The sequence below is a fragment of the Canis aureus genome, chromosome 9, assembly GCF_053574225.1.
Source record: "Canis aureus isolate CA01 chromosome 9, VMU_Caureus_v.1.0, whole genome shotgun sequence".
In the NCBI taxonomy this organism is placed as follows: Eukaryota; Metazoa; Chordata; class Mammalia; order Carnivora; family Canidae; genus Canis; species Canis aureus.
In genome coordinates, this window is record NC_135619.1 from 6,446,279 (window position 1) to 6,468,310 (window position 22,032).

The window sequence follows — 22,032 nt, forward strand, 5'->3', positions numbered from 1 at the left end:
TCTCTCTGTCTATGTCTCTGCCTCTCTGTGTTTCAGGAATAAATAAATAAAATCTTAAAAAAAAAAAAAAAAAGGAACAAGGGCCCTGGAGTTACACAATCCAAGTTTGAATCCAGCAGGTCATGTAACTTTCCTGGGCTTGCATTTCCTCACCTTTAAAATGGGGCTAACAATTGAAAGAGTAGTTGAGTGAGCTAAAAGATGTAATCTACATGATACCTATGACTGGCATTCATTCAGCAAACATTTATTGAGTACCTACTTTGTGTCAGACACTGTTTTTGGCACTAGGGATACACTAGTAAACAAACAGATCCCTGCGCGGTGGAACTTACATTCTTGCAGGAGGAGCAGGCAATGTAAACATGATAAATGAGTAAAATATATAGAGAATATTAGACGGTGATAAGAATTTTCCAATTTAGTTCTGTATCCTTTTTGATTCACAATTCCACCTCTAAATTGTTTCTCTTTTCTAGCATTTTACTTTAAGTATTCAAGGGAAACGAGGCTACTTCCTCAACACTTTGCTTAGAAATTTCTTCAACCGGGATCCCTGGGTGGCGCAGCGGTTTAGCGCCTGCCTTTGGCCCAGGGCGCGATCCTGGAGACCCAGGATCGAATCCCACGTCAGTCTCCCAGTGCATGGAGCCTGCTTCTCCCTCTCCCTCTGCCTATGTCTCTGCCTCTCTCTCTCTCTCTCTCTGTGACTATCATAAATAAATAAAAAAAAATTAAAAAAAAAAAAAAGAAATTTCTTCAACCAATTGGGGCGCCTGGCTGTCTCAGTAGGTAACAGCATGTGACTCTTGATCTTGGGTCTTGAGTTTAAGCCCCGAAATGTGTACAGAGATTGCTTTAAAAATTTCCAATTAGGGCAGCCCCGGTGGCGCAGTGGTTTAGCTCCGCCTGCAGCCCAGGGTGTGGTCCTGGCAACCCGGGGTCGAGTCCCATGTCAGGCTTCCTGCATGGAGCCTGCTTCTCCCTCTGCCTGTGCCTCTGCCTCTCTCTCTCTGTGTGTCTCTCATGAGTAAATAAATAAATAAATCTTTAAAAAAAAATTCCAATTCACGTGTCCCTCCTCTCCATCTGGGACCCAATCAGAGTGACTTTTACCATCTATATTTCTATCCACATTCTGTGCACTACCACTTAGGTCATCCAAGGAGACGGAGGTCTATACAGCTCTCTCCTTCTGAGCGGCCCCAAGAAGCACCCTTAATAGTCTGTTCAGGGCAATGTTGGCTTCCTCTAGCATGCCCCTCTGGCCTCTGCCCATTTCCCAGTTCTAAAGCCACTTCCACATTCTTAGGCATTTGTTATTACAGCACTCCAACTTCTCAGTAGCAAGTCTCTGTCTTACTCCATTTGGGCTGTAGAGCAAAAATTCCACCAACTGGGTAGATTTATTGCTCACAGTTCTAGAGACAGAGAAGCCCAAGATCAAGGCACCAGTGGTCACCTAAAGGTGAGGGCCCTCTTCCTGGTTCACTGCCAAACCTTCTTACTGCGCCCACTCATAGTGGTTAGGGAGGGACCTCTCTAGGGTCTCTTTTATAAAAGGCACTAGTCCCATTGAGGGCTCCATCTCATGGACTTAACATCTCCCAAAGGCCTACCTTCTAATACTATCATCTTTGGAGGTTAGGAAATCAAAATTCGAATTTGGGGGTTGGGGGAACACATTCAGACAATAGCACCTCGCTCCTGCACGTACTAGTAGTTTCATCTTGAGCAACTTATCTCACCTACCTATGACTCAGTTTCCTCAATTATAAAAGGAGGGCAAAAATACACCTACTTCCTAGAGGTGTGGTGAGGATTAAATGAGATAATACACAGCGCTGCCACAGGCAGGTAGTCTACCAAAGTTAGGTATTATCATTTTGAAAACCAAATATCTGCCCATTTCCCACTACTTCCACTATTTTTCATAATTCCTCAAGATTTTCCAAGAACATCTCCACAGGCCCACTCCTAAATGTACTTGATGTTCCAGGATGCGATTTACATGGGCCTAGACACTTAAACTCACTAGACTAATTAAAATGTAAACTCATTTAAAAAAAAAACTCATTTTAAAGCACCTAGGTCCTCTTTAATTTCTTCCTATTGTCTTGGGGCTTGAATTCACTCTTTTTTATTTTTTAAAAGATTTTATTTATTTATTTATGAGAGACACACACAGAAAGAAAGAGGCAGAGACACAGGCAGAGGGAGAAGCAGGCTCCATGCAGGGAGCCCGATGCAGGAATTGATCCTGGGACTCCGGGATCACACCCTGGGCCAAAGGCAGATGCTCAACCACTGAGCTACCCAGGTGCCCCTTGGATTCACTTTTAAATATGAAACCCCAGGGGGATCCCTGGGTGGCTCAGTGGTTTAGCGCCTGCCTTTGGCCCAGGGTGTGATCCTGGAGTCCTGGGATCAGTCCCGCATCAGGCTCCCTGCATGGAGCCTGCTTCTCCCTCTGCCTGTGTTTCTGCCCCTTCTCTCTCTCTGTGTCTCTCATGAATAAACAAGTAAAATCTTAAAAAAAAAAAAAAAAAATGAAACCCCACTGTCTAGTTTAGTGCCTTGCACTTGGAAGGCACTCTAAATACTTTGAGAATGAAAGTTCGTTCTAAAAAAAAAAGGTTCATTCTACCCTGGTGCCATTTCTTCCTAATGATAATGATTGCTCTCACAGCCTAGATCTTGACTTTATTTTTTGGCAAATTTTCATTTACTGGGTGTCCCAGACCATGGGCTCCCTTCCTCCTTCTCCCTTCCTCCTTTCCCTGCCTCCCACAACTTTTCCCACTTCACTACCACCTTTTCTGCTTTCTATCTAAACTCCTCACTCCCCCACATGCCTACTCACTCCCATGGGTACTCCTCATGGCTATCTGGATTCTTTCTTTGTATATCTCACCTCTCTTCTGTAGTAAGTTCCATGAAGTCCATGAAGTTCAAGTGGAATCTTTATTTTTAACTTTTTTTTTTTTTTTTTTAGATTTTATTTAGGGACACCCGGGTGGCTCAGCAATTAAGCACCTTCAGACCAGGGCATGATCCTGGAGACCCGGGATCAAGTCCCACATCAGGCTTATACTACATGGAGTCTGCTTCTCCCTCTGCCTATGTCTCTGCCTCTCTGTGTGTCTCTCATGAATAAGATTTTATTTATTTATTCACGAGAGAGATAGAGAGAGAGAGAGAGAGAGAGAGGCAGAGACACAGGCAGAGGGAGGAGCAGGCTCCATGCAGGGAGCCTGACCTGGTACTCTGTCCCGGGTCTCCAGGTTCACTCCCCCTACTGAAGGTGGTGCTAATCGGCTGAGCCACCCAGGCTGCCCTCAAGTGGAGTCTTTTTTTTTTTTTTTAAGATTTTATTTATTTATTTATTTATTTATTTATTTATTTATTTATTTATTCATTCATTCATTCATGACAGACACACAGAGAGAGAGAGAGAGAGAGAGAGAGAGAGGCAGAGACACAGGCAGAGGGAGAAGCAGGCTCCATACAGGGAGCCTGACGTGGGACTCCATCCCGGGTCTCCAGGATCTGGCCCTGGGCTGAAGGTGGTGCTAAACCGCTGAGCCACCCGGGCTGCCCCCTTAAGTGGCGTCTTAAAAGAGTTCCAGGCATCCACCAACCATAGAGAACAGATAGCCAGCACTCAATTAAAACTTCCACGATCACTTTTAGAACTTAAATATTTATTTTTAATTTTCCCAACCCCTTTGCCCTGCTTCTCTTTGCTCAACAGGATCCTATGTCACTCCTCATTAATTCCCAAGAGCAGCACAGAAAGGAAGCACAGCAGAGGACACAGAGAGACCAAGGGACCAACATCCCCTGGCAAGGGACCAAGGTCTAAATGGAAGAAAGACCTTTTTATAGCCAACTCTATGGCTTCAGGCCCTACTGTGGTTCCAGTTTTGAAAATATCAAAACTGGTGCCAACAACGAATGTCATGGATAGAAAAGTGTTTTGCACCATTTGTAGAGAGTAGAGTCGTTAAGGATCCAAACGTACACTCTGTCCAGAGCCAGATTGTCTAGGTTCAAACCCTTGTTTGAGCATTTACTAGATTCATGATGTTGGGCAAAATTCTTAACCTCTCAGTGCCAGAGTTTCCTTACCTGTAAAATGGGAGTAACAGTAGTTTCTACTTCACAAGACTGTGAGGAGGATGAAAAGAGCAAATACTTGAAAAGTGCTTGGATCTATGCCTGAAATGTGAAAAAAAACCTCAAAAAGTATTTGCTATTGTTACTGTTTACTAATATTACCTATCCATGCCACAGGAAGGAATAAGAAGTAGTTACAGCCCGCATAAATAAGAAACATCTCCAGTGACTAGTCATGATCATTGTTCCAGGGGACAAAGTACTTCCTAGATGCTCGACTAGCATTACCTCCCTAAACGTTAATGACAGTCTTAAAAGAGTCTCACTATTAACCCCATTTTACAATTGAGACGCACAGAGAGGTTAAGTGATTTTTCTCAAGATCGCAGAGTCAGCAAGTGGCGAAGGTACATTTATTCGTTTATTTACCACGAACTGGGTTCTCACTGTGTCTCAGCAGGAGAGGAACCCCGTGGGTGCAAAGGCAAACAGTCTAGGCCCCGACCCACAGGAAGTTTCTGCGCCGGGAGAAGAGGCGGGGCGGAGGCGGGAAAGCGGAGTAAACAAACCGTGGGAACACCCCGTGGTAATTGCTGTAATAGAGGCTCACGCCGAAAAGTGCGGCCTGACCTCCGGCGCTAGAACAAGAAAAGCACTGAGAGCTTAAGGGCCCAGAGGATAGACGCGCCAGCCACGGAAGGAGCCGTGGTCCTCGCACCGACGCGTCCCGAAACAAAGGCGCCGCCCCGCAGCGGCGGAGCAGGCGGAGCCGGCGGAGCCCGGAGCCGAGGCCGAGCGCCTCGCGGAGGGGGGTCCGACGCGGCCCCGCCCGGCCGGAAAGGGGTTAAGGCGAGCGGGGGGCGGGGCGCGCGTTGATTGGCAGGGGCGGGGCTAGGCTCGTCCCCGCCCCCTCCCTCCGCCCCGGCGCCTCCAACCCCGGGGCTGGCAGGGGTACCGCCCGGGCGAGGGCCGGGGAGCCGCGCCGAGCCTCCCGTCCCCCTCCCCCGCTCCCCTGCCGCGCGAGTCCGGCGGGTTGGACGCGCTGGGGAAGTGGTGCGGCGCCCGGGCCGGCCCGGGGGGCTGACCGTCGGCAAAGTTTGGCCCGAAGAGGAAGTGGCCTCGAGCCCCGGCAGGTGGCGGCCGGGCCTGGGCAGGAGCGCGCGCGGCCTGCGGGCGGGCTCCGGGCGGGGGCGCGCTCCAGCGCCGGGCCTCGAGCCGAGTCCCGGGACGTGGGGGGCCGGCCTCGGGAGACCGCGCGGCGGCGGCCGGGGAAAACAACTCCGAAGTTGGAGAGAGGCACCGCCCCTGCTCCCAGACGGCCGCCGCCGCCGCCGCCGCCGCCGCGCCCTCAGCCCTGGCATCCAGAGCACCGGTGGGGGAGCCCGGGCCATGCAGCCCCCTCGGGGAGGCGGCCGTGGGGGGCCCGGACGCCCAGAGCGGCGCTGCCTCCCCACGGGGTAGGCGACAGAAGTGCCGGGACTCTTCCTGCACCCCCGGACGGCTCAGGATGCTGCCCTTCACCCTCCTCCTCCTCCTCCTGCTCCTGGGTAAGAAACCGAAACGAGGCTACTCACCCGGCACCCCGCCCCTAGGGCTCGGAGCCCGGGCACTCGCACTCCCTTCCTCGTCTGCCGCCCCTCCCCTCCCCTCCCCTCCCCTCCCCTGCCTGCCGGCGCCCCCCAGCCCCCGCCGCCGCCTGCGACGCTGCCAGCCGCTCCCTTCCGCCCGCATCCTCCCGCGGGCTTCCCTAGACTGCCGTGCCCTCCCGCCCCCACAGGCCGCGCTGCCGGACCTTCCTTCGAGGTCCCCCGGCGCAGCCCTCCCCGGCTCCGCTGCCCCTTCCCTTAACCTACCCGGAAGTGCCAGATGGCTCCCTTTCCTCCCTGAGTTGCTCAGGTGAAGAAAACTAAGGGCGATGCGCTCCCCTGCCCTCTCTCATTCTTCCCCTAGGAGGCGCTCTGGCACATTCAGACCGGATCATTTCCCCAAATCCTGGTGAGTAGAGGATGCCCCTGTGACCGACCACAAGGGCTTGGTAATGAGAGAAGATCCAGGAGGATTCTCTCTCCCTGAATCGTCCGGCACCTACCATAGTTTTAGAGTGGGGATCATCCACCCTTATTTTACAAAAGGGGAAACAGACCCAGTGTGAGCTCTCACTTGGTAGTTATGTAATATATTGGTTTTTATCAAGTATCCATACTTGACCTCCCTAGCCAGAACGTAGTCTCCCTGATTGTAGAGACAGTATATCCGTCTCCTCCTGGTCCAAAGCAGCCCCCAGATGGTTTCTGGTGTTGATATTTAAGGTGAAGCTATAGTGAATGTAGGGGAAAAAGGGAGCCAGTTGAAAACTATGATTTGAGTGTGTGTGGCGGGGTGGTCGGAGAGGTGGAATTTCTCTTGCTCCTTCTTGAAGAGGTCAGGCCCTAAGAGGCCTCAAGCCTGGGGGCAGGGGATATGAGAGTAATGGACTCTCAGCCAACTACCCTACCTTCCTCTGTCTCCAGCTTGTGAGGATCCTCCGGCCGTGCTCTTGGAAGTGCAGGGCACCTTACAGAGGCCCCTGGGCCGGGACAGCCACAGCTCCCCTGCCAACTGCACCTGGCTCATCCTGGGGAGCAAGGAGCAGACTGTAACAGTGAGGTGAGAAGCAGGCCAAGACCCTATTACTACCCTCCCTCCCTCTCCCTCCTTCACCGTGGGAAAGAAAGCCTTCAGGAATCACTTTTCCATGGAGTTTCCATCCCTGTCAACAGAAGGAAGAGTAAAATTTGATTTGTTTTAGTCTGCCCTAAAAGCCTGGCTTGTTCTGGCCCAGACACAGTGATTTGGAGCCGAGGTGGGGCAAACATCCAGCTTGGACTCTGGTCTTCTCTGAAGGATAGCAGGCACTCTAGAAACAGCCCTTGGGCTTGAATATGGCTGTTCTGAGGTATCCTTTAGTCCATTGCATATCCTCGCCTGGGTTTCAAAAGCTATTCCTAATTGGCTTAGAACCTTCCTCAGCCTCCCCAGATCTTGTATTTTATTTTATTTTTTTAAATATTTATTTATTTATTCATTCAGAGAGAGAGAGAGAGAGAGGCAGAGACACAGGCAGAGGGAGAAGCGGGCTCCATGCAGGGAGCCCGACATGGGACTCGATCCCGGGTCTCCAGGATCACACCCCGGGCTGCAGGCGGTGCTAAACCGCTGTGCCACTGGGGCTGCCCTCCCCAGATCTTTTAAACAGTATAGGTCTCCCCTGTCTCCTCTGACCTTGGGCCATAGGATTGGGGCCCATGTTTAGTACCTGGCTATTTCCTTCACAAAATTCACTCTCCATGAATTTACCCAGTGGGTGCCTGGGTGGTTCAGTCAGTTGAGCATCTGCCTCCGGCTCAGGTCATGATCCCAGGGTCCTGGGATTGAGTCTCACATCCAGCTTCCTGCTTAGTGGGGAATCTGCTTCTGCCTCTTCCTCTCCCCTACACTCCTGTTCTCTCTCTAGCTTGCTTGCTCTCTTGCTCTCTTTCTAAATAAATAAATAAATCTATCTATCTATCTATCTATCTATCTATCTATCTATCTATCTTAAAAAAAAAAATTTACCCAGAAAAAAGCAAAGAGGGCAGTCTGGGTAGAGGCAGAGGAATCAGAATACTCTACTGCCATTGGCCTCTGTTAGGATTACTGCCATTGCCTATGAAGGAATTTGGCTGAGTTAATTTGGCTATTTGATTTGGATTGTGGATGAGCAGGGGCTTGTGCTTCTTAGGGTAGAAGGGACCTGACAACGTTGGGAAAGGAAGAAGATTCTGGTGGTCAAGAATATCTCACATCCAGGGGCGCTTGGGTGGTTCATTTGGTTAAGCATCTGCCTTCAGCTCAGGTCATGATTCCAGAGTCCTAGGATTGAGCCCCACATCAGGCTCCCTGCTCAGCAGAGAGCCGCTTCTCCCTCTGCCCCTCACCCTGCTCATATTCTCTCTCTCTCAAATAAATAAAATATTGGGGCATCTGGGTGGCTGAGCCGGTTAAGTGTCTGCCTTCAACTCAGGTCATGATCCCAGGGTCATGGGATCAATCCTTGCATAGGGCTCCCTGCTTGGCAGGGAGCCTGCTTCTTCTCCCTCTGCTCCTTCCTGCCCTGCTCATTATCTCTCTAATAAATAAATAAAAAGCTTTAATAAATAAGTAAATAAATAAAATCTTTAAAAAAAAAAAAGAATATCTCACATCAATGGCGGGGGTTGCGCCTGGCCAGCTTGGTTGGTAGAACATATGACTCTTGATCTCTGGGTTGCGAGTTTGAGCTCCACATTGGGTGTGGAGGTTACTTAAAAAGAAAATCTTTTTTTTTTCTTTTTTTTTTTTTAAGATTTTATTTATTCATGAGAGACACAGAGAGAGAGGCAGAGACACAGCCAGAGGGAGAAGCAGGCTCCACACCCTGAGCCAAAGGCAGACACTCAACTGCTGAGCCACCCGGGTATCCCAAAATTAAAATCTTAATAAAAAAAAAAAAAAAAAAAAGGAGATCTCACATCCTGCTCTCCTCTACCCCTATAGGTTCCAAAAACTGCACCTGGCCTGTGGCTCAGAGCGCTTAATCCTGCGCTCCCCTCTCCAGCCACAGATCTCCCTGTGTGAGGCACCTGCCAGCCCTCTGCAGCTGCCTGGGGGCAACGTCACCATCACATACAGCTATGCCGGGGCCAGAGCACCCATGGGCCAGGGCTTCCTGCTCTCTTACAGCCAAGGTATGCTGGACAGGGATGTCTCTGGAACTAGTAGAACGGGTAGTAGAAGCCCCAGGGAGGAGGGGAGGATCCCACCAGCTCTAGTGTTAAAGCCCTTCATGGTACCTCTGCAGATTGGCTGATGTGCCTGCCCGAAGAGTTCCAGTGCCTGAACCACCGCTGTGTGCCCTTGGCCCAGCGCTGTGACAACATCGATGCCTGTGGTGATGGCTCTGACGAGGCAGGTTGCAGCTCAGACCTCTTCCCTGACCTGACCCCAGCCCCTGTCCCCACGTCACCTTGCAATCACACCTTGGGAGACTTTTACGGGGTCTTCTCTTCCCCCGGCTACTCACACTTGGCCTCAGTCTCCCACCCCCAGTCCTGCCTCTGGCTGCTAGACCCCCATGACGGTCGGCGCCTGGCAGTGCGCTTCACAGCCCTGGACCTGGGCTATGGAGATGCAGTACATGTGTATGATGGCCCGGGGCCTCCTAAGACCCCTCGGCTGCTGCGCAGCCTCACCCACTTCAGCAATGGCAAGGCTGTCACCGTGGAGACGCTCTCTGGCCAGGCCATCGTGGCCTACCACACGGTTGCTTGGAGCACCGGTCGAGGCTTCAATGCCACCTACCACGTGCGAGGCTACTGCCTGCCCTGGGATCGACCCTGCGGCTTGGGTGCTGGCCTGGGGGCCAGTGAGGGCCTGGGGGAGCGCTGCTACAGTGAGGCACAGCGCTGTGACGGCTCGTGGGACTGTGCCGATGGCACAGATGAGGAAAACTGCCCCAGCTGCCCACCCGGACACTACCCCTGCGGGGCTGCTGGCACCCCTGGGGCCACCGCCTGCTACCTGCCTGCCGACCGCTGCAACTACCAGACTTTCTGTGCCGACGGAGCAGATGAGAGACGTTGCCGGCACTGCCAGCCTGGCAATTTCCGATGCCGGGACGAGAAGTGTGTGTATGAGACGTGGGTGTGCGATGGGCAGCCAGACTGTGCTGACGGCAGTGATGAATGGGACTGCTCCTATGCCCTGCCCCGCAAGGTCATTACGGCTGCTGTCATCGGCAGCCTGGTGTGCGGCCTACTGCTGGTCATCGCCCTGGGCTGCACCTGCAAGCTCTATGCCATTCGTACCCAGGAGTACAGGTGAGAGTGCAGCCCACTGTCTGGGCACGGGGCCCAAGGGCGAGACCGTGAGGGTGCTCGCACTGGGGACAGGTTCTGGTGACTTGCCTCTGGGTTGGTTCCTGAGGCTGTCCAGCTTGGCAACAGGGTGCTCCTCTGAACAGAGATCTAGAACCTGAAAGCAATCTCAAAGAAGGAGGGGTTCCCTATGACTTTTGGGGCATAGCCAGGGCATAGTTCAGTTGTCCCAGCCTGGGTGCAGAGGGAAGAGATGTGTCCAGGCTAAGACAGGCTGCTCTGGCTGGCACCACCTGTGACTGAGCAGCCCTCGTTGTTTCCAGCATCTTCGCCCCCCTCTCCCGGATGGAGGCTGAGATCGTGCAGCAGCAGGCGCCACCCTCCTATGGGCAGCTCATTGCCCAAGGCGCCATCCCGCCTGTCGAGGACTTCCCTACAGAGAATCCTAATGATGTAAGTGACCTCCCAGCCCTGGTTCTTCATGTGGCCAAGCCTCCTGTGGCCCTGCCACCATACTGTCCTTCTTTTAGGCTTCCAGACCTCCTCACTTCTCTGACTCTGATGTCTGCCTCCTCTTCTTGCAGAACTCAGTGCTAGGCAACCTGCGTTCTCTGCTACAGATCTTGCGCCAGGACATGACTCCAGGGGCTGCCTCAGGTGCCCGCCGCCGCCAACGGGGCCGCTCCATGCGCCGCCTGGTGCGCCGGCTCCGCCGCTGGGGCCTGCTTCCTCGAGCCACCCCCCCAGCCAGGACCCCTGAGACCAGATCTCAGGTCACACCTTCTGCTGCTCCCCTTGAGGCCCTAGATGGCAACACAGGTCCGGCCTGTGAGGGTGGGGCGGTAGGGGGGCAGGATGGGGAAGAGGCACCCCCATTGCCAGTCAAGGCTCCCCTTTCATCTACCAGTGTGTCTCCACACACCCCCACTGCCTCTGAGGCCCCCGGGCCATCGCCCTCCATGCCCCTAGAGCCATCACTGTTATCTGGAGTGGTGCAGGCCCTGCGAGGCCGCCTCCTGCCCAGCCTTCAGCCCCCAGGACCAACTCGGACGCCACCCGAACTCCACACAATGGTCCTGTCCCCAGAGGATGAGGATGATGTGCTTCTGTTGCCACTAGCTGAGCCGGGGGTCTGGGTGGTTGAAGCGGAGGACGAGCCACTGCTTGCCTGAGGTGACCCAGCTCCCTTGGGGGCTCTGGTCGTGGTGACAGCAACCCTTCAGAGGGCAGCTCAGCTTCCCTTCCACTTCTTCCTTCCCTGAGCCTCCATCTGAGCCTCCTATTGACCCTGTGTGGCTGCTGTAACATTAGGTATCCCTCCGGCAGGGAATGGGCTCCCACAGAGCTCCCTCTGCATAGGCCCTGAGACCATAGTCTTTGTCACCACTGTTTCCCTGCACCACCACCACTCAGGTGGCTATTTTTAAAAAGTAAATTTCATGAAGGGTCATAGGCCTGGACACTCCATCCTTTCCAAACCACTGCCCGAAAGTGGCCTTCAAGCACCAGAATGTTGATTGAGTGGAGACCTCCAGCCCCCAGGGGAAGGATTTGGGCAGAGCCTGAGATTTTGCCTACTGTCGTCTTTCCTACGGGGCCTGGCTCATAAAAAGAGCACAGAAAATGCTTTTGTCCCATAGCTAGGTCATTGCCCAGCAAGTCAATGTTGAAAATAAAGGAGCCAGAAATTTAATTTTTTTGTAAATGAGCTATGACCTGAGCCCAATCTTAGCCATCTCAGCTTATGTTTGCCTCACCTTGCTCCTCCCTAGGAAGGCCTCTGGCCTGCACTCCAACTCCTGCCCTCTTCCCCCTACTCATCTTCTAACCATACACTGTTACCAATTCAGGGTAAGAAGATTCCAAGAACCCTAAGCACTCCACCATCCCCACCCACTGCCTGGGGCTCAGCTCTACCTTGAGTGACACCAGGGGTGAGCAGCAAGCCTCTTTATGCCCCACCAGGCCAGAAGTCTGGTGAGCCAGCTGGACCCTGTAGATAGGGAAGGTTCCCATTTATGGAATACTCCCAGAGCACAGATCAGAAGCAGAATGTCCCTAGGGGAACATAGCCACAACTCCTGGTCTCTACCCTCCACCCCCACCAAGCACTTACAGTCTGTCCTAGGCAAGACAGATGAACTCTCAGCCAGGATGATTCAAAGCAGGCAAAGATAAATCGAGAGGAAAGTCACAAACATTCAGGGTGTGAAGATGCTGGCATCACTTTGATCAAATCCAAAAGGTCTTCCTAGAAGAGGGTCCAAACAAGTCTGAAGAATGTTGTCAGTAGTTGGAATAGAGTTGTGGATGCTAGAGAGGGTGAATATCCCAGGATAAGTAGAGTAAGCAGATGTGAGGCTCAGGCTAGTGGCTGGACCCCCAGCCCTCCTGAGAAAAGGGGCAGGAGTGTCAGCAGTGGCCAGAGTTGAAGAACTGGAGAGGATGATGGGATGATGGAGGGGGGAATAATCTGTGAGATATGTTGGAGTTCAGCTTCTGGTAAGCGAAGTGACAAACCATCCCAGTGTTTGAAATGAAAACTGGGACAAAGGATACAGACGGAGTCTATGGGGGTGGACATGGTGCCCCCAAGAGTGGAGGTGAGGCATTTGTTAACAGAAGCAGTCCCTGGAGAAGCAGACTCCCCTCAGGCTCGCCCTCACCCTTCCTAGCAGGCATGGTCTCTCCTCACCCTCTGGTGGAGGGGCCCTGCAGCCTGTCAGCATCCTCACACCAGCACCAGCTGCCTGTTCCTCCTCCCTGTGAGCAAGAGCCTAGGGAAGTGGCAGAGAGTGAATGTGGTACAGACCTGGGTTCATGGGATCTTGACCTGGGAAAGAGCCAGAATCTGTTCACTCCAGACACTCTCCAGAGATTGGGGAAGGGCGTTCAGAGATTCCCATCCTTGCTTACTCTTCCCCCGGTGAGCCTCCCCCAAGTGTCAACAGTCCTTATGTTTCCCTGGTGTCAGGCCCAGGGAAGCAGGGAATGCTGATTTCCATCCCCATCACCTGATCTGTGCCTCTCCCTTGCTCCTTTCTGCTTCATGGCCTCCCCAAAAACCTTCAGCAATAGCTTCATCCCTTGTACTGCTCCAGACCTTTTACCTCCTGGTGATATTTGTAACTTGAATGTGGACAAAGATTGAAGGTAAAAGAAGGCTCCTCCTGGTGGAATGCTTCAGAAAGCCAGAGGGAAGGCCCAAGGGTACCCTGGGAAGGGCTTTGACTGGATTCCTGAGCCTGAGAGAAGTTTCTCTAGGTGCTGGGTATAATATGCTCTGGGAGGTGCAAGGGGTAACACCACTTTTGTCAGCCACAGTGAAGTCCCAGGTTGGTGAGGAGAGAGGATTAGCCTTGTACAGGCAGCATGGGGAAACTAATAAGAGAGTTCCACGCAGGAGAGGTGGGGCACTGGGGGGCAGTCAGTCAAGTTTTATTTGCACCAAGGCCTAAAGAGAAATGAGACCACCCTCACATCCTGTCAGGACAGAGACCCTGTCATCCAAAGTGCCCAATATCGGGGTGGGGGGGGTTCATGCCAAAGGCTCTGGCTATGGAGGAGGAAGGTGTTCTCAGCATGAGATGGAGATCAGCCTGGGAATCTGAGGTAAGAGCACAGACCAGAATTCAGTCCTTAAGAATTGACCTGAACCAAGCTCCAGACCCTGCTGGAAGGGGAGGGACCCCTGGCCACACTGCCTGGGGTGGTGGGAACACCAGATAGTTGGGTAACCTGCCTACTGCCAGAGCCTTTTTCATGCCTAATGGCGACCCTCATAACAAGGCTGTGCCATGAGTGTTTTAAACCCAATTCACTAAATAAATAAATAAATAAATAAATAAACAAACAAACAAACCCAATTCACAGGTTCAGGAGCAGTCACAGAGGAGTGAGACTAGCCTGGCCTCTATGGAGACACAGAGCTAGATCCGGACTAATTCAGTTCCAAATCTCATCTTTGCCCCACTATTCCACAGGCTCTCCCAGTCCTGAGGAAGCTGGGACGGGCAAGCGCACAACTTCTTACCTGTGGGAGAAAGAGATGGTGGTTCAACATGAAACCCAGCCTGCTCCTATGACCCAAGGCTGGCTGAGTACTGCCGGGGTCTGCAGTCCCCTGACTCACCCTCACCTGGTTATCCTAGAAATTAATCCAACCACCTAAGTGGGTTTTCCAGATATGTGAAGCTCACCTCTTTACAATTTAAAACTTTTAAAACTAATTTTGGAAGGAAATTGTTCTAAACATGATGTTCATCTTCAGCACATCTGAAAAAGAATGTGCATTTTTCTGGAGAGCTGAGGATAATTCTTAGAAACCAGTGGCTTCTCTATAGCAATGCTTTCAGAGGCTGTAACTGTATCAGGGAAGCTGTTTGCCTTTTTGTCAAATGCCCTCAGACCACTTTTTAAATGTTTGTGACTGCTTTAAAAGTTTTTTGTAGTGTTGCTTCCCCTGCTACAAGGCCACCAGGGGTCACTTGCCCCTCTAAATGTTGAGTACAGGGACATACTGAAACTAAGGAAGGACAAATAGGCTGTGAGTGAGGACTGGAGAGTCTCTCCAATGAGTAAAGTGCATAAGTATGGTAGTTGCTTAGGAGTCCTTTCTGCCTTCCCTAGACCCCAAATGTCACCCTGGAATTGACCTCCAGATAAGTGGTCACTGCACATTAGTTCGAGATTTCTCTTTGTCTCTTCCATTGGAGGAGTCCACTGAATTTACCATACAGACTGTTCCCATTAATAGCAGACAGTTGGAATATTCAAGACAAAGAAGGCAGCACAGCAGATGAAAAACAGTCTTTGGTATTGGGAAAATCGGGGTGAGAATCCTAGTGTCCCCATTTTCCAACTGCATGATGGATCTGGGGCGAGGCTACCCACCTACCACTCTGCCTTCGGGTCATGAGGATGAAAGAAGAGAACGCAAGGAGGTGCTTAGCACAGCACCTGGCAAACATGGGGTGGGAAATTAGAAGGTATGTTTGGGTGCTTGCAGTGTCAGGAAGAAAGAGAGCTGGAACCTGAAGGGAAAAGGACCGAGGCAGAAAAGGAGCAGTAAAGCCATCCTGGTTTTCCACAAAGAGGCAGACATCATCGTGTAGCCCCAGAGGCCAAGTTGGTGCCCCAGAGAGCACAGAGAGTGGGGCTGGCACTGGGTTTGGGAACTTCTAGGGGACTTAGCTCCATCTCCTCCTTCTGTTCTCATATTAACAGTAGGTTAGGGGGCTTGGCAGGGCGACAGAGAAGGGGAGGCAGTCCTCACATGGTTTGCACCCACCTGAACCTAGTGACAAAATGAAGCTGCCCAAACAAGGCAGCCATCTCTCCTGCAGAGCCCCCGTCTGCCTGGGGGCCAAATTGGGAAACAGCTACCGTGGTGAGTCTTAGCCCAGAAGGGGTGGGATGGGGGAAGGAGAGGGTGATGGGGAAGTTTGGTGCCAGGGTGACCCTGAATCTCTTGGTTTCTGCCTCTAAGCCCTCCTTTTACCCACCGAGCACCCACTCTGAGCCGGACACTGGGCCAGGAGGCAGGGAGTCCAAGGACCAAAGACGCACAGTCCCGGTTCCTGGAGAAAGACCTCTCCGTCCCTGGGTCCTTGCCTCCAGCCGTCCTCGGCTCGCTTACCCACTGACCCCTCACCCCACTTCTATGAACCCCCGTCTCTTTCGCCCCTCTGACATCGTTTTGTTCAGGTCTTAACCAGACTCAGCAGTGTGTGTGCTCCCAGAGGGAAGCGACACAAAGGAAGGGGGGGGCACAGAAAGGAGGGAATCCCGCTGACATCACTGCTCATTAGCATGTGTGACCTCATCAGGGGGCGGGACAATTTCCCCAGGTGTCGGGGCGGGGGGAGGAGGGCATGGGGGTGGCATTTAAGGGAAAAGCTGACAGTGCTGCTGAGGGAGTGGGTACTGCAAGCCGCCGGGCTGCACACGCACACCGATGCACGCGGACCTCGACACTGACATGGACACGGACACAGAAACCACAGCCCTCTGCCCCTCCGGCAGCCACCAGGCCTCCCCCCCAGGGACACCCACGCCAGGTGAGGACTGAGCGGGGCAGGTTCCAGCTGAAACCATGGGGGTGGGAGCCGAAGCTGGGAGGTCACAACTGGGGGTTGACGGAGCTTGAACCCAAACAGCAAAGGGGAAGAGCAACTCAGGAGGTGGGGAAGCCTCCCGCTCACACCAGGCTGGGCAGGGCTGGGCTGGGGGTTGCAGGGGGGAGGGGGGCGGCGGCTAATCCCCCCCCTCCCATCACCTCCAGGGCTTCACTGGGGACACTAGTGCTTAGCCCCTAGGTCAGCCTCATTCCCAAGAGGCTGGGATGGGCAGGAGGGGTGGGGGAAAGGGAAGGGGCAGCCCACAAGCCTGGGAACCACGGGCTGGGGGCTACCCTGGGGACTTGTTGGAAGGGTTTCACTGGCCCTTGGAGGCCCTGGCTGCCAGCCAAGTATCGATCCTGGGCTATTTCCAGCCTCTCATCATCCCCCTTTGTTGTGTCTGTCCTTCTTCTTCCAGTTACCCTGACCCCATGCATTGTCACTCTTCCTCTTGCTCATGCTCCCGCTCTCTCGCTCTCTCCCCCACTCCCTCCCTCCCTCTTTCTCACCGCGAACAGAAGATTCTCTGGTACTCACGGGGACAGCCAGAGACGCAGGATTCTCACACACAACCATGCACTGGGGGATGGTCACCTACAGGGCCACAGGAAAAGGCAGTTCTGCTCACATGCGGGCAGAGGAACACCCAATGTGCACATCATACAGAGCCAAGGCCCTGCCCTGGGAAGAGACTCCCCACAAAGTTTTTGACTCTACCACTATCCACCCCCCAGAACCTGGGCAGCAGCTTCGGCTTCTTGTCCCCTGCACCCCTCCTCAGTGTGGGGATTACCAGTTAGTTGGGGAAGCAGAAGGAGTCAGGACCTCCTGGGAGAAGGAGGGGTAGCACCTCCCACCCCACCCCCCACCCCTGCTGGTCCCAGGGTCCCAGGGCCCCAGGCCAGAGGACTAGTCTGGGGGTATGCCAGTGTGTCACTGTGAGGCCTGAGTGGGTGTGTGAGTGTGTGCACAGGTGCCTCCCCTGCATGGAGGATGTTTTGAACAGGTTGTGGCTGGAACCACACTGGATAAGCCAAAGTTCAGCTCCTTTGAGCCTCACCAGTTCAGGCTTCCAGAAGAGTTTGGTTTTAGGGGTCAGACCAAATATTCTCAGCTCCTTCTGGCTCATGGTGGTCGACTGGAGCTCTGAGGCCAGAGCAGGCAGGATGGAGCCCTCTGCAGATGGCTAGGCATACCCACACTCACAGCTTCCTTCTCTTTGCCCCCCCCAGAAACAGATGCCACACTGCTGAAGAAGCGAGAGAAGCTGTTGGCAGGGTTGGACCGGGGTGGGCCACCCCCTACCCCAGGGGCCCCCAGACGAAGAGGCAGTATGCCTGTCCCCTACAAGCACCAGCTGCGGCGCGCTCAGGCCATAGATGAACTTGACTGGCCACCTCAAGCCTCATCCTCTGGTTCCTCTGACTCCTTGGGCTCAGGGGAGGCAGGCCTCACCCAAAAGGATGGCATCTTCAAGGTCATGCTGGTAGGGGAGAGCGGCGTGGGCAAGAGCACCCTAGCGGGCACTTTCGGTGGTTTCCAAGGAGACAGTGCTCATGAGCCGGAGAACCCAGGTATTTGGGGAATCCCTGCAAGGGTCAAGGGCACCTGTGGAGCCCTAAGTCAGGGATGGAAGAGCTCAAGGCATGAGCAGTCCCTGGAGGCCAGAATCTAAGAGAAGCTGCTCCAGTGCTTTCTGTGACAACCTCCCTGGAGGGGGTCCTTGGTGCTGGGATTGGAGGCATCCCTGGTTACCAGGTCTCACAAGTGTTGAGGAGCCTCCTAATGGGTTCTATCCCCTGTCCTTATTTCCCAGCAGAGGACACCTATGAAAGACGCATCATGGTGGATAAAGAGGAAGTGACTCTGGTCGTTTATGACATCTGGGAACAGGTGAGAACCTAGGAGAGCCGAGGGGGGGCGGGCAGAGTGTAGCTGAAGGCTGGTGGCACTGCAGGCCCTGGTTTCAGTATGTACTGGAATCTGACTTTCATCTTTATCATCTCAGAGAGCAAAGGCCTGCATCAATGCCCACACCATGGCACTGAGTGCCTGCTGTCTTTCTAGGATCTTCTGACCCAGAAGGAAGTTAGGATCTGAATTTGACAAACCCTGCAGCTGCGAGCCAGGCTGAACACCCTGAAATCGACCCCATCCATATATTTTCCAGCCTGAAAGAGTCTGATCTGACAGGACAAGAGCTCAGGGCTCTGGAATATCAGGGAAGGGAAAAAAAAAGTGAGGATTTGTGAATATTTGGACATAAATGATTAGTACATAGAAAGGAGAGGCCAGATTACATACAGCTGAAGAGCATTCATTTTTAAATTAAGAGCTTAAGCATAAGAAAGTAGGATGGGCTGCCGCGGTCGGTCTACCGTCTGTCCCCCATCCTCTCAGGTGGGGCTCACATCATCAACCACTCTCTCCTCCACAAACACACAACAGGTACGGAGATTCTGCCATTAACTAGCCCCGTGAGCCTAAGCGGGTGGCTGTTCCCTCATCCTTGAGATGCAGGTGCTGGACAGGTTGTCCAGTGCCTCTGGGCCTGACATTCCACCACTCTCTGCCCAATGCAGGGGGACGCAGGGGGGTGGCTGCGGGACCACTGCCTTCAGACCGGGGATGCCTTTCTCATCGTCTTCTCAGTCACCGACCGACGAAGCTTCTCCAAAGTTCCAGAGACCCTCCTTCGGCTGCGAGCTGGGAGGCCCCACCACGACCTCCCTGTCATCCTCGTCGGAAACAAGAGCGACCTGGCCCGCTCGCGGGAGGTATCCCTGGAGGGTGAGTACGCTGTCCCTCATGCATACCTGCACTCTCGGGGACCCACTCCCTTCCAGGTCGCCTTTTCTCCACAAGGCCCTTGGCCCTCCCGGGTGCACCAAGAATGGCCTTTCGCAGGCTAAGGGTAGACTCTAAATGCTTCACTCCTCACCTCGTCTCCAAGGCCCCTTTCTCTCTCGCGGCCGCACCACCACCGCCCTCCGCCGATCCCTGCCTTGCTCGCAGTTGCGAGAGATTCACTGGCCCGGGCGCCTCTCTAGGGCCCGCGGGCGCCTCCCCCGAGCCCCCCCCCCGCCCCGGGTCCAGTGCCGCCCGCGGGCCTCAACCGGTCCCTTCCTGCAGAGGGCCGCCACCTGGCAGGGACCCTGAGTTGCAAGCACATCGAGACGTCGGCCGCGCTGCACCACAACACGCGGGAGCTCTTCGAGGGCGCGGTGCGCCAGATCAGGCTGCGGCGGGGCCGGGGCCGGGGCCGCGCCGGGGGCCCGAGGCCTGAGTGGGGCTGCCCCGACGGCCCCCCGCCGCCCGCGCGCCGCGAGAGCCTCACCAAGAAGGCCAAGCGCTTCCTCGCCAACCTGGTGCCGCGCAACGCCAAGTTCTTCAAGCAGCGCTCCAGGTCGTGCCACGACCTCTCCGTGCTCTGAGCCGCGGTCGCCATGGTCACGGCGGTCGCCATGGTCGCCGCGCCCTCCACTCGCCCCCCCGCCCCGCCCCGCCCCGCCCCGCGTCCTCCGCGAAGACCGTCTAGGAATTCAAAAACGCCCGGGACGCCCGGGTGCGTGGGCCGCGGCTCGGCCCCGCGGGTGCCCGGGCTGGCTGCCCGCCGCGGAGGCCTGCAGGGCGAGGACGCAGGCCGGCGGGCGGGCGGCTTCGGGAGGGCAGGAGGGGCTACAGGCCCGCGAGCTGTTTTGACTTTTATTAAGTCGCGCTTGACCACCTCTCCCCTAAAGAGATCCTAAAAGCGAGAACTGGAAAAGTACTTTGTAGACCCCTTTACGGCCCCCCAGCTTTGTACTCTGCGCGAATACGCCTCACCTTTAAGAAACCCTTAAAGGTAAAGACATGTACGCGACGCGTCTTTGAGACCACCTAAAACGTGCTGCTCTGAGCAGCGGCACTTGTCCACTTTGCCTTTAAGAGCTTCTTAAAGGCAAAGGCCTGGAAGCGCTATTTTTCAGAATTGATTCTGTGATTCACCGCCACAGCACGGCATTTCCCTTTCAAAGTTATTAAAGGTAAGGTTTGGACAGACTTTTGCCTTCAGATGCCATTGTGAAGAGCTGAGCTGGTGGCACTGCCCCCTCTGGCAGGGGCCCAGGAGGCCCCAGCAAGGGAGCTACCCTTCCCTTTTCAATAAAGAACTTTTCTATATTTGCTCATTTTGACTCTGTTCTCCAAAGCCCCACAGAAGGAACAGTCGTAGATGGAAACTGTTTCAGACAAAACTCAGGCCCAAAGGAGCAAGGTACCAAAATCTCCAGGAGGCTCCAGAACTTAGTCCAGGTGTGGTCCATGACAAGGAGCCACAGGCCCTTAGAGGTAACTGGGTCCACCCTACCCCTCTGCAGATGAGCAAACAACCCTGGAGACAAGTAAAGAATTGCTAGAGGTAATTTAGCAACTTAGTGACACAATGGGATGAAGTCCACAGACTCTAGACCTCATCACTTTATGGCATCTTATTATGCAGGGTCAGCTGGAGGCTACATGTAGCACTCAAAGCTACACCCAGCTATGTCCTGGGCTGGTTTCGGGTGAGGCCCACATCTGCTAGGGAGGCCTGTCAGCTGGGGCATGATGAAGATGGCCCGTACTCCCCTGGCAGGCCCCCACCACCCCAACTGTCACCTGCAAAGCCCGTGTGAGAACTGAAGCTGTCAGTGCCTCCTCCTGGGGACACCCACGCCTGCTGCTGCCTGAGCCACGAGTCTGAACAAAGAGAGCAGAGGCAGCAGCTCCCCTCACCCCAGACACACAGTACAGCTACTTGAGCACCTGAGGGCCAGGCCTCCACTCCACCCCACCCAGGTCCCCAGAACTCAATGGAAAGATGGATGAGATGTCTCCAAATCCTTGCAGCTGGGAAGGAGTCAAGGGGGACCAGCTCAGCATGGGTGCTTATGAGACAATAATATAAATAATGACATTATCCTTAGGATTTTATTCCCTTTCTCTGTTAATCTTCTAATGACTATGTAATGTGTTACTATGTCTTTTATTGTGGAAGAAACAGTTTAAGTAACTTAACTTGCCTGAGGTCACTGAGCAACAGAGCAGGGATCTCATATCTGCTTGATACTTAATATTTTATCCAGATTTGCATTTGAGGTCTCCCTTCTAGTAGGAAAGGAAGAGGAAGATCACTAGAAGAAATGTAGGGGACACGATGGGCAGGACCATGGGCAGTAGCTATGGGGAGTAAGCCAGGTCTAAACTCTAGGGGGACCATGAACAGAGGCACTTCATAATGTAAAACCCAGAAAAGCACACTGGGCCCATAAAGGGACAGACTGGGTTGAAAGCTCAGGGACATTAAGAGGAGGGGTAAGAGATGAGCATGGAAAACAAGGCTTGGAACTCTACTTTCAAATATCTTCAATGGCAGGCAAAGAAGTTCGTGCCCCAGCCTTCAGGCAGTGAATCACCAAAGGTCTTTGAGTATGAAAGTGACATGATCAGGATGGTCCTTGAAGGAGGCAGGGAGAGGTGTGCATGGATGGGAGCAGCAGAGGCAAGGCCTGAGAAGCTAAGTTTAGGGGGCGATTAACAGTAATACAGAGGGTAATGAAGAGCCATCCCGAAGGGAAAAGACAGTGGGCAAGGAGCGGCACCATGGGTATGAGTCAGGATTGGTGGAATTTGGCAACTGAGTGGCTGGGTACAGGCAGGAGTTGCAAGTTGTAGGAAGATGGTAAGGAACTGGAAGTTAGGGGACAGAGGAGAAAGTGGGTAAATGACTCCATTTTGGAGACACTTGAATATGAGACACTAGAAGAACATCCATAGGGAGTTTCAGCAGCTCCCTGAATAGCCAGGTCTGAAATTCAGAACAAGTTAGGGTGAGAGACACACATATGAGAATAACTCCCATCAAGATAGTAGTAGAGGGGGGATCCCTGGGTGGCGCAGCG

The 22,032-nt window shown here is 53.7% G+C and overlaps 3 protein-coding genes across 4 annotated transcripts in view; 2 read left to right on the top strand and 1 right to left on the bottom strand.

Moving 5' to 3' along the window:
• SLC7A7 (solute carrier family 7 member 7) overlaps positions 1-6,047 on the bottom strand; it is a 75,394-nt gene extending 69,347 nt beyond the window's left edge. Inside the window, exon 1 of the mRNA XM_077908567.1 lies at positions 5,973-6,047. The gene's annotated coding sequence lies outside the window, so the exon portion shown is untranslated. The remainder of the gene's footprint in view (positions 1-5,972) is intronic.
• LRP10 (LDL receptor related protein 10) lies at positions 5,052-11,685 on the top strand. The gene is made up of 7 exons (XM_077908562.1): positions 5,052-5,666; positions 6,070-6,114; positions 6,630-6,765; positions 8,674-8,864; positions 8,978-9,995; positions 10,316-10,445; positions 10,577-11,685. The coding sequence occupies exons 1-7, from the start codon at positions 5,627-5,629 to the stop codon at positions 11,162-11,164; spliced, it is 2,148 nt and encodes a 715-aa protein (XP_077764688.1). The 5' UTR covers positions 5,052-5,626; the 3' UTR covers positions 11,165-11,685.
• Positions 11,686-11,838: 153 nt separating this feature from the next.
• On the top strand, positions 11,839-20,152 carry REM2 (RRAD and GEM like GTPase 2). Of its 2 annotated transcripts, none has more exons than XM_077908570.1 (5): positions 11,839-16,051; positions 17,344-17,685; positions 17,928-18,004; positions 18,694-18,901; positions 19,244-20,152. In XM_077908570.1, exons 1-5 carry the CDS (start codon positions 15,949-15,951, stop codon positions 19,543-19,545), a joined length of 1,032 nt encoding a protein of 343 aa, XP_077764696.1. In that variant the 5' UTR covers positions 11,839-15,948; the 3' UTR covers positions 19,546-20,152. The 2 variants fall into 2 exon arrangements, with proteins under 2 accessions (XP_077764696.1, XP_077764697.1); XM_077908571.1 differs by having other exon boundaries at positions 17,931-18,004.
• The last annotated feature ends 1,880 nt before the right edge of the window (positions 20,153-22,032 follow it).